Genomic DNA, 11,765 nt, shown 5'->3' with positions numbered 1-11,765 from the left:
GAAAAGGCCAGCTCAAAAACACTATTTGTGGCTCTCGGCTAACATAATTTGTAACATAATTCAACTATTATTCAATGATATATATTTTTTCAATAAAATTTCATATATATGTTTTATTAATATTTAACATTTATTAATATTTACTCATCAACTTATTATTATCTATTACTCAATTTTATAATTATTTTCACAACACACAAGTGTATAAATGAGATATTTAAAATATAAGGATATAGAATGCTTATACAATTATTTTATAATATCCATTTTAATATAGACTTTTAGATCTACCATTCAACAATGTCAATGGATTATATTAACTAAAATACTGATGTTCAAATTTATTTACTGGAACATTTTAGATGCAACCAAAATTAATAGCGGTGAGGTTCATGTTGGTGGAAAAGTATTTAATTCATTTTGTGAAAATACCAAAATATGCTTATAGTAAACTTTTCTTTTAAGAATAATTTGGTTTAATTGTATTATAAACTAAAAATTTAAAAACAAAACGACTAATATACCCTTTAGTTGATTATTACACTAAAATGCTCCTTAAAACATTAACTTTAAAAATGCTATATTAGTATTTCTAAAATTAAATTCAAGTTAATTTAGAATAAAAATGAAACAACTTTAATCTTATAAGGTATATTTTAGTATTTTAAAATGAAACTCAAATTTTCGGTTAATAATTCAACTAAACAACATTAATCTTAAAAAGACATTTTAATTTTTTTAAGATTAACTAACCTTTTAGTGTTGACTTTTTAAGTTCAAATTGAAATGTCTGTCTAGTTTAGTTAAACAATCCTAACCCTAAAAGGTCATCGTTGTCTTTCTAAAATAACTAAAAAGATATTTTAATTTTCTCAATGCTAAATTCTAAATTCTAATTTTTAATACAAATTAAACGGTCTTTGTTCTAAAAATTATTATAATCTTCTTATAATTAATATTAAAATGAATTTTTGTCTTTCATAATCATCAGAAATGCTATTTTGGTTTTTTTATAATCAAATTTTAATTACTAATACAATTAACGAATCGTAATATTAAAAAAGATATTTTAGTCTTTTATAATTAACAAAAAAAGTATATTGGTCTTTCAAAAATGTTCTGACCTTTTAATTACCAATACAATTAAAGAATCTTAATAATTAAAAAGATATATTAGTCTTTTAAAATTTTATCGAATTCATCCTAACCCACCTTGTAATATTCACTTGCTAATTAGTATTAGTTGGAAGTCTAATAATTATAAACTATAATAATAAAAAACAAACAAGTTTATAAAATTAAACAAATAATAATGTGTATAAAATAAAATAAAAATAGAAGCTGAAGAAGGATAATTGAAAAATAAAATGAAGATAGCTTTGCATATAAAAAAGTTGACAATAAAAAGATTTGTTAAAAATAAAAATAACCGTGTACGTAGAAAAGAAAAAAAATGAAAAAGAATAATTGAGAGAACAAGTTTTTTAATCAATTCTCAACTGTAAAAATTGAAAGCAAAAGCTACAAATGTTACTTCTTGCTTTAAATAAATCTACTTTTGAAGATAAAAATCATGTTTAAAAAAAATCATTTAAACAAGTTTGGTCTAGCATTCAAGATTTGTTCATGCTCTAAACCAAACATAAACTACACTTCAGCAGTTAAGATGTTATCATCTGAAGATCAGCAATCTCCAGCATAGAATCGCTTACATGAACTATCTAATCTAATTAAAAAATGAAAAAATAAAAAGACAAGTTTTCTATATTTGTCTGCTGAAGACAAAAACAACAATTTGGTACACATTCCTAGTCATTTCATACCCAACCGTGGAGTAAGAAAAAGACAAGATTTAACGACCGTTGTTCTCTTTTTCCAGTGCTCTTTTCTGTTGGATTGGACTTCTGGCATCAAAAGCTTCAGCCTCCTTCTTACTGACAGATTCATCTTGCTTACTAGCATTCCTGTCACCCAATGGAATGCTGCCACCAATCGAAGGTGCTTGTTTTCGCATGGCCCGTGGTATTCTCAAAGGGATATCTGTCTCAATGAAGTTATTCTCTACCTTGGGGATCACTAAAGCATTTTCAGATCTGACTGAGTGCACTTTCTGGGGTATGTTGTTGGATACAATAGCTTCAATAATTACATTATTTTCTTTCTTAATGGCTTCAGAATTATCCGGTTGCGAGGATGTTGCCGGAACTGGAACAAGCTGTATTTTGGATTTCCGCCATTTCTTTCTCTGGGTATCCTTTTGTATGTTTGATTTGGCCTGCAAAAGTAACACAGTATTAATTTGTTAATAAGACTATCATTATCATAACCTTTTAGATTCAACAAAAGCGCAAGTAATGGCAGCTATACCAAGAAAACAAAATACTGAAACTAGTGGCAGTTTGAAGCAATTTTTACATTAAATTACAATCTAATTAATCGGGGAAAAAGAATTAAATGAATTTCCAATGTTGAGAGATTTTAAAAACATAAATCAAGCACCTGTGTGTTTCCAATGTCAGAGAGAGCCTTTCTTGAACCATGACCATTGTTGTTGGTCTCAGTAGGCCCATCAGTCAGTGCACCCTGCAGCAATTCAGCACCTTGAGTAGCAAGAATGCGGTCTTTCTCGGATTCCTCAGTACTAGAATCATTTCCAGTCCCTTGAACCAATCCCAAGTATGCCGGTTCTTCCGATGCAACTCTGTTGGCACACTTGCTTGCACGGCAACCACAAGAGCTCCCACAAGAGCTTCCCAGAGTTCTACACTTGCATTTTGATGTCTTGCAAAGTGAATTTTTACTGCACGAGCAGCAAACTTCCGGTGCAATGTTGCCAGATGCACCAGATCCTTCTATTGAATCATCTTTAACATCTTCTTGACTGGTATTTGATGGATTGCTTTCCACACTTCTTTTAGATTTTCTTTTTCTAACATGTAATTTTCCTGACTCTACCCATTCATCATCAGTTGCCTCTACCTCATAGCCATCTGATTCTGATTCTGATATATCCATGTCCTCAAATAAAAAGGTAGATCGTCGATTTTCCTAAATGATAACCAATTGATTAATAATTAAAAACATCCCCATAAAAAATAAATCAGACAACATATAATCCTTTGGAGGTGTCATCGCAGGAGAGCCAAATATGTGAAACTTACCGGCTTGCGCAGGTCATACTTATGCGCTCCAACACCTATGTCAGCATATTCTGACTCTCCTATGGATTCAGAATATCTCTTTGCACTCTGCATAAAGTTAAATTATTATTCATTTGAGAATGGAGAGACAAAGTAACATTAATAGATATATTTCTCCATTTGTTTTTGGTGCATCAAGGAAAATCAACATCCACATCAAACATTTTTTATAAAGTACGGTTAAATTTGGAAAAGAAAAAGGTTTCTTATTAGAAAGGAAAATACATGAGACACCTCAATTATACTAACCAACAAATTCAACCGATGAATGAGCTCAGCCTTCTGCATTTCCATCTGTCTAAGGGAACAACTTAGTCTTACTACTTTTTCTTTCAAGTCTCTTATCTCGATCTCCTTCTCTCTACAGGCAACTTCTTTATCTCTCACTACACATCTGATATAAAGAAAATCAATGAATAAGTCCACTAATATCCTCATTAAATAATTAAGGAAAGTTCAGATAACGCATTTCAGCAAAATGTCCCAAATTTTACTTCTCTAAAAGACATCTTCATCAGACTAAAAATGAGTAAATGACAAATTCCCTCAGAAGATGAGATAAGCTACCTTGACGAAGATGCTATATTGAACAGAAAATTCATTAAATTCTTGGCATCAGCAAGGGTTCGGACATGGTTCCAACGTCCCTTGCCACTAAATACCCGTTCACGCTCTTCGGCCTCTGATAACTGAGATGCCATAGTCACCAGGGTTGTAGAAGACGTTGAAAGCATATTTTCGAGAGCAAAAATCCTAGAATTTCTTGCACCAGGAGACATCGAGATGAGACCATCGCTGCATTAAATACCAGCCAATTAGTTTGCAAAGAAATAAGGAAAAGATGGTTTGTTAATTACATCCAGTATATAACTGAAGCCTTTTTCACCTTGTATTGTTTTGCTTCATCATCTCTGCCTCTTCTCTTAACCTGCTGATCTCCTTTGCCATTTTAGCCCTCCTGAATCAACCATTCAAAGAGTTTGTAAGCAAAGCTCTAATATGAGTAACAAACAGTGTGTGAGCTTGAGAAATATTTCAAACCCTCCAAGTGGCAAAGCTTTTCAAATTGTCATCCATGCATGCTCTTAAATACTCCCAAAATTCAAGCTAATATATGCACCAGAAGTTATTCTTAAAATATTTATGCATAACATGATAATTTGTAGAATGATCCAGATTTCTCATATTTTCAGTTCAATTCATACAGAGAAATGTAATCAAAATCTTCTTACATAATAAATAGAAGCTTGGACTTTGTACACTCTGTCTATTTCATGCATCATTTCTCTATTTAAAAATGGTGAATAAAATGAACTGAAAATTTTTAGAGTCGCTTCACATACAACCATTAACATGGTATCTACACTTCTGGATTTTAGAAGACACTATAAATAGAAATAACACATACTCTTCTATTTGACGCTCATATTCTGATCGTACTTCGTGTACTCGGACAGTGACTTCCAACTCATGTTCAATTGCCTGCATCAAAGCCTTCAAAGAGAAATAGATATGTTAGAGCAATAATTACACTGGAAGTCAAGTTAAATAGCCAGCAAAAGAAAGCAATAATTGGTGTTAGGGAGGAACAAAATAAATGAAACATAAACTTGGAACTGGGGAGTACCTGAATTCCAGGACCATTACCACCTGCGGCTTCACGCATGGACGTTTTTCGAGATTCCAAAAGTTCTTTTAGCCTTTTTGTAGCCAAGGAAGCTTCTTCTGTCTTTCTTTGCAATACCTGCACGTGAACACAAAATTAGTGGGAATAAACAGCATCCAAATTAGATTACGGCAGCAATTTGAACTGCAACATACCATCTTTTGCCTTTGATTCAATGCCAACAGCTTGTGCATCTCATATTCATTTCTCCTCCCTTCTTTTTTCAGCTGGTCATTTAGGAATTTTTGTATTAGAAGATTCACTTTCATAACTAATTCATTTGTTAAAACTAAAGTATAAACAAAGATAAAACTTTAATACCATTACTAAATTCTCCCGTATTACATTACCTGCATAACTTCTTTTTCACGGTTAGCTTTCCATAACCTAAATTGTTCAGATTCTTGTTTAATCTTATGCTGCAGTTGGACCTAAAGAAGAAATAAGCAATCAGTAATGACCTTTAAGAGGGTGGGGGTAAAACAAAACTGAATCGCTCTACTTCAAACTAAAAATACAAGTTTCATAAACAACCAACACCATTGCACCTTTTGAGATTTGATTCTATGGATCTCATCCTGAAGTCGTTTTGCAGCCTCATCACTTTTCTGTTTTTGCCTCAATAGTTGAGCCTGGGCATCTTGTTTCTTCTTCAGCTCAGAGACCTAAATGCCAAACAATCAGTTCAACGCATTGGATAACAATTAAGAATTATACATTGAAATAATAATTTCACCTGTGCTTCAAGAGCATTCAACTTTTGGAGATAATCTGCCTTTAACTTTTGAGCACCTTCATCCGAGGTGGATGAAATATTTGCAAGATTGCACCTAAGTTCCTCAATTTCTCTCTACGATAACATAGAAAAGGAATGGAATTATGCAGTAAGTTTCAAATGCAATACAACTAAAATATAATAACAAAAAACAATTACCTGCAGAACTTTCTTCTCTTGCTCCAACTCGAGTACTTTCTTTTCATAATGATGCTTAAGGACCGATGTATCAGCATTATTATAAAGTTTCATTTCAGCCTGCAACAGCGGGAAAAAATTACCCAGTCAAACATCTTACAAGATCAGAATGAAACATGTACTAATTGCATATCACACCTCACATGTGTTCTGAATCAGCTAATTCTAGTAAAGATACTAGCATACAAAAGACAAAATATTTAGTCTATATAGGATAAAAACTATATCCAGCAATTTTACCTCCTTTTGTTCAAGTTTCTTATCCAATTCTTTGAGTTCCCTATCAAATTTCTCTTGAAGAGAAGAGTGTTCTATCTCCTTAGCATGATCTTCCACATCATCTGCATTACCTGTACATGTACCATTTTAGAAACCATCTATTGATATATTTAGGATCAGATATGAATTCAAAATTAAAATGAAACTGCAAATGCAAATTTATAATCAATTTTTTTAAAGTGGTATTAAAAGATCAAAATGCATTGCAAGTCTAGCATTAACAATCAATTGTAATCTTTTAAACTTCAAATGCAGATTTGCCATCCGTGAGTATTAAAATATAAAAATTCTACTGTAAATCTAGCATTAACAATCAATTGTAATATTAAAGATTTGGTGCAACCCTAAACCCAAGATCAATTAAAAATACACTGCATACTGCACAATAATATTTCCATAGTCATTGCTACCTGTTATGTCCGCAGATTTGGCATCATCAGATGAGAACTCATTACCACAAGCAAACGAATTTTTTGAAGGGAAACCACTGTCAACCGAATCAACCCACTCAACCAAATGGTTTGGTGTTTTGCTTGAATTTTTCAAACGCAACAATTCACCTTCCAGATCTTGAATCTTTGACACATAAGATTTCACTAGGTCATAGTCCTACGAATAAGTTCAAACCATGAGTGAGTGATGGCTCTACTTCATTAGAAAAGAATAATTGTGCCTCAACAATGACTTGATTTATCGAAGTTCAAACCTGATTTGAATTTGAATCTATCTCATCCCAAGATTTACCATTTCGAAATGATTCTATTTTCATGACCAACTGGTCTTTTTCCACCTAAAAGCATTCACCACCTTGAGTGAGACCCAACAGCTTGATGCAAAATAAAATACAGTATCGTAATTGTAATATTTTATATGATACAAATAAGTATAGGAAAGTAGAAAGACCTGAGCAAGGCAAGCACGTTCAGCTAAACTCTCACAAGTTACTCGACGTTCTTGAAGCTCACGCTGTAGCTCTTTATTGCTTGCTTCAAGGATGGATATCTTGTGTTTAAGAATCTGGGAAGAAAACGACATTGGAACCTATAACTGACATATAAGGGTTCAACCATTTATGCTTTCTAAGATTAGTGAAGTACCTGAAGTTCCTCAAATGGTCTACCAGCATCACCTCGATAAAACAGCAGCTCAGCCTGCAATTGCTCAATCTGACTTCGCATTGTCTGTAATTGAGCTCCAACTGGATCACGATTAACCTAAAATACAAGAAAATTTCAAAAACACCAAAATATAAGAAATGTGATACAACACCACCCATATGAAAGTAAAAATTATACTATATTCATATTAGACAATAATTTAAATCACTTACAACTGCCTTATTTTGAATATTGCGAGCACGGTTTGCATACTTTAAAGTGTTCAATGTCTCTTCGGCATTGGTGTCAGCAGGACTAACACATGCTGCAACATTTCCAACCAAGTTAATTCATACATGTCTTAAGGAAAAGAATTTCAAACTGCAGTCATAACACACTAAGCATGAAGACTTTACCTATCATCACTGTTTTGCTGTTTCCCCCAAGAGAATCCTACATATTTATCGACCAATTACTTATCATGATAATATATTATACATTCATGGCATATGCACTTTAGCAGTATTGTTTAAAAGTTAAAATAATGTTGTACAAACCTGAAGTAACCGAGTTAATTTGCTATCACGATATGGTACGTGACCTCCTTCTTTTCGCTTTCTTTCATCTCCTAATGCACTTATTACATTCCCAAGAGCCAATAAACCCTTGTTGATATGAATACCTAAACCATGAAATGCCATAATTAATTAGTAAATAACATAATTCACAACTTACATTTATAGAAATCATCAAGCAGAAACAGAAAGAATTAGCTCAAATTTTGAAATTTTGTTACAGTTTGAGATAAGTTTAACATAATTATATTTTTTGTATAATTGCATATACTGTTAGTAGCAAATGAAAAAAATACCTTCTTTCAAGCGCATGCCATCTGCACCAGTTCTTTTTGCACGTTCAGAGCCAGCAAGGTCCACTAAATGGAGTTTGGCGCATAAGACATCATCGCCACTTTTTTGCTCCATTGTGATTGTGAAAATGGCATGCGATCGACTAGACAAAACACATAAAACCACATTGTCATCATCATCATACTATAATAATATGTTGGATTCAATTTTTATCAAATAAAAGAAACTAGCTTATTCATAAGAAAATCATTTTATGGCCGGTTACCTTGACTGACTGTTCATGTTTGTGCTTCCAGTAGCACGTGACAATGAACCACGTGAGAGATAAGATGACATCTCCTCTTTTGTCTTAACCTCAGCTTCAGTAACACCCGCCAGTGTAATTCCTCCATTCACTGTTTCTCTAATTTGTATGGGAACTCTAGCTGGCACGGTGACCTTGGCAGTGGATGCCACTTCTCCTCTAGATGAATTAATGTCAAGTAAATCAAACACCTCTTCTTTGAATATCTATCATTGTAAACAGTTTAAGTTTTAAAGTTAATTTCTCTTCAGTTAGAAAAATACATTTAAAGTAGAAAACAATAATTTTGTTACCTCAATAAATGACACTCGAATCAAAAACTCGGTTGATTCTTTCATCGTATGAACCCTCTTGAAAATCGTCCCCATCACCTTAGGGATAATTCCACCAGCGCTCTCTTCCCCTGTGTAATTGGTGCCCATTGTATATGTCTTTCCGGATCCAGTCTGAGAACCAAAAAAACCCAATGACAAACTATCAAAAAGTATATTAAAGTATAAAATGAAATAAAAACATGAATCATAAAAGCTTGAGTATCGTATTAGATACTAAACAATGGTTATGTATTTAGCATGCCACTTTGCTAAAGAGAGGGCTTGAAGCATAAATTATGCCCAGGTCTATTTTTGAAAATTCTATTCATATTTAGAAAAAATAGGATGATAAGAATCAAATCCTAACAGAAACAAGCTTCTAAATCATCATAGCCACTAATTCAAAACCATCTAATAATGAAAATTATACCTGACCGTATGCAAGAACTGTTGCATTGTATCCATGGAAGAGGGCATCAACAAGTGGAGCTACACAATCATCATATATTGAAGACGAGGGTGAACCATTGCTACCGTAAACATAATCATAGGTGAAAGCATGAGATCCAATTTGCACCTATCAGTTACAACCATTCCAATCAATTTCGATAGAAGATTTCATACCATTTCGCCATATATACATTAACATGAATTCAACATTGTTTAACAAGACACAGTAAACAACATATAAAGATAGATCATTTATACATATATATCTTCACAGATTCGTAAGCTTTCAATCGTAAAGTAAACTAATTATGAATTAAGAATTAAAAATTATAACCCAGCTTCCGAACATTCACCAAACAAAATGGTAAAGCTTCAAATTAGTGAGTATAATACAAATGTTCATAAGAAATCAGTAATTAATCAAATTATCAAATTAATTAGAACTAACAGCAAAAGGACCATCGGCTTTCCATATACCTGAGGCTCTCCGGGAACGACAGTGATGCAATCGGTGCATCCGAGAAGAAGCTCCGACGTGATCAGAGGGCGGATATTTACTGCTACTCTCACACACTGTGTTGAATCTGAATGCTCCATTCCGTAGTAGATAGATAGGTCAAAAATCAATGTTCAAAAGGAAATCAGAAAAAATAAGAACCCTAGAACCCAATATAAAACACTAGTGTCAACGACTCAGTGAAATTGGTCTTCAGATTCATTCCAATTTCGATCTATTACTGAACGTACTTAACGCAGGAGCTTGGAAGTTTCAAAACAGAATTTTTCGAACGATGTGAGAGAGAGAAAGAGAAAAAGGGGAAGAAGATGAAGAAGGAGGAAAAGAAAATGGAGGAACGAAAGGGTTCTGACTTCTGAAGTTTGGTGTGTGATTTGAAGAAACAAAGAGAGGGTGCGATTTTTTGAATGCGGACTTGAGGAGTTTGGATTAAACTGGATTTAAGAGAAAAGGCGCTCATGTCCGATTTCAAATGAAGGGTATGTCACGGGCGAGTCACGTGCAACAACGAATATTAGTGAAGTTATAACGGTACACTAGGCACATATGAGGAAAAAATTTGTCCCCACATGGAAACCCCACCAAAGCTAGCTTAGTTTGATTTCATCATTGCTTTTAAAATTTTAATTTAGAATTTCCGCTGATAAACTGGTAAACTTATATTTTTATGCCTATGTTTTACTTTGATAAACTTTTTTTTGGTTGTCTAAAAAATTAACAATTTTGATAAACTTTTGATGTAACCTGCAAGCTTTTTCTTATATATGTTAAATTAATTTATTTTGATGAACTTATGATGTAGATATACGTTTTTATTTCTTAGTTTTTTTTATTAGGCCTTTATTTCTTTGTTAAACAACATTTTTTGATAAAATATTATTTTGATTCTTAAAAGAATCGATTTTTTATATCCAAAAAAAAAAAATAATAACATTTTGGCTCCTTGATGAACTTGTGTTGTGGATATATATCTTTGTTTTCTTTGTTAAACTGTATTTTTATAATAATTTATTATTTTGATATTTAAAAGATTCAATTTTTGGAACAATGCAAAATGCACCAAATAAAAAACACATTTTAAAAAGTTTCTACAAATCAAAATTTGACAATTTATGTTATGAATGTAGCAAAAATTAAAAGGAAACTAAAAAGAGTCTAGAATCTAGATGTCGAATTTTATTTCAATTTTTTGATACATACCTTTTAAATAATTGTACGAATATTTTCATAAAATTTTGAATTAAATAAATAAGATATTTGCTACTTATAAAAAAGTACCTATGAAAATAGTTATTTTGTTTAATTTAAATCATCTTTTATTAGTCAAGATAGTGTTTTTCTTTTAAAAATTATTTTATCCAAAATGAAATATTTCGATCTCAAAATAATTATTTACTTTTGTCTTTTTTTAAGTATCTCAAGAGTATCTTTGATTATACCTATTTAATTCAATCAAACGCAAGACATATTATATTAAGGAATAGAAAAAAATTAAATAGAAATTTAGAGAGAAATTAGACTTTTTAATTATATCATGTATACTCATACTATTACATGATATTGTTATTTATAGTATAATTCTCTAATTGGATTATAAGTACAATACTAATTTTAAGGGCAATTTACATATTTAAATAAAATCATTGAATCCTTTATCCAAATACACAAAACAGATAGTTGTTATGTGCTTGTGCAAATTACATTATTAGGTAAACCGTGGGAGCCAACCACGATTTTTGAATTGTACATAAACCGTGGCTGGTAGGGACATTTTATACAGAGAAAAATATGGTTGTAAACCGTGGCCACCAACCACGGATTAGGAAGGAATAGTTTTAGGTATAAACCGTGGGTGGCTACCACGGTTTATGAGGATTTTGGCATTAAACGTAAAACCTCCTAGGCTCCCACGATTTACGTTTATATTAGTATATATACATAATCCGTTGATGCTCAACACGGATCATTTGGAAGGAAACAAAAATTTTGCAACCTTCATAGTTGAGAGAGTTTGAGAGAGAGGGTGGGAGGATTTGGTGAGGTTTGGGTGGTGGAGTCATGGAGGATGAAGCTCGCTTGTACCGACTAAATGGCGT

General features: G+C 32.3%; 1 protein-coding gene across 1 annotated transcript; it reads right to left on the bottom strand.

Moving 5' to 3' along the window:
• Positions 1-1,574: 1,574 nt before the first annotated feature.
• LOC112703264 (kinesin-like protein KIN-4C) lies at positions 1,575-10,084 on the bottom strand. Its single transcript, XM_025754643.3, has 26 exons — positions 9,630-10,084; positions 9,133-9,279; positions 8,682-8,834; positions 8,350-8,594; positions 8,087-8,226; positions 7,773-7,897; positions 7,632-7,668; positions 7,449-7,540; positions 7,216-7,332; positions 7,022-7,135; positions 6,825-6,908; positions 6,529-6,727; positions 6,080-6,189; positions 5,801-5,899; positions 5,603-5,716; positions 5,415-5,531; positions 5,217-5,297; positions 5,022-5,093; positions 4,828-4,944; positions 4,609-4,694; positions 4,087-4,158; positions 3,768-3,995; positions 3,450-3,594; positions 3,162-3,248; positions 2,500-3,048; positions 1,575-2,275 (listed from the first exon to the last, which is right to left on the bottom strand). Exons 1-26 carry the CDS (start codon positions 9,747-9,749, stop codon positions 1,853-1,855), a joined length of 3,873 nt encoding a protein of 1,290 aa, XP_025610428.1. The 5' UTR covers positions 9,750-10,084; the 3' UTR covers positions 1,575-1,852.
• Positions 10,085-11,765: the final 1,681 nt, after the last annotated feature.

The sequence above is a fragment of the Arachis hypogaea genome, chromosome 7 (assembly GCF_003086295.3).
Source record: "Arachis hypogaea cultivar Tifrunner chromosome 7, arahy.Tifrunner.gnm2.J5K5, whole genome shotgun sequence".
NCBI lineage: Eukaryota > Viridiplantae > Streptophyta > Magnoliopsida > Fabales > Fabaceae > Arachis > Arachis hypogaea.
This window is presented reverse-complemented; position numbering and strand designations above follow the sequence as displayed.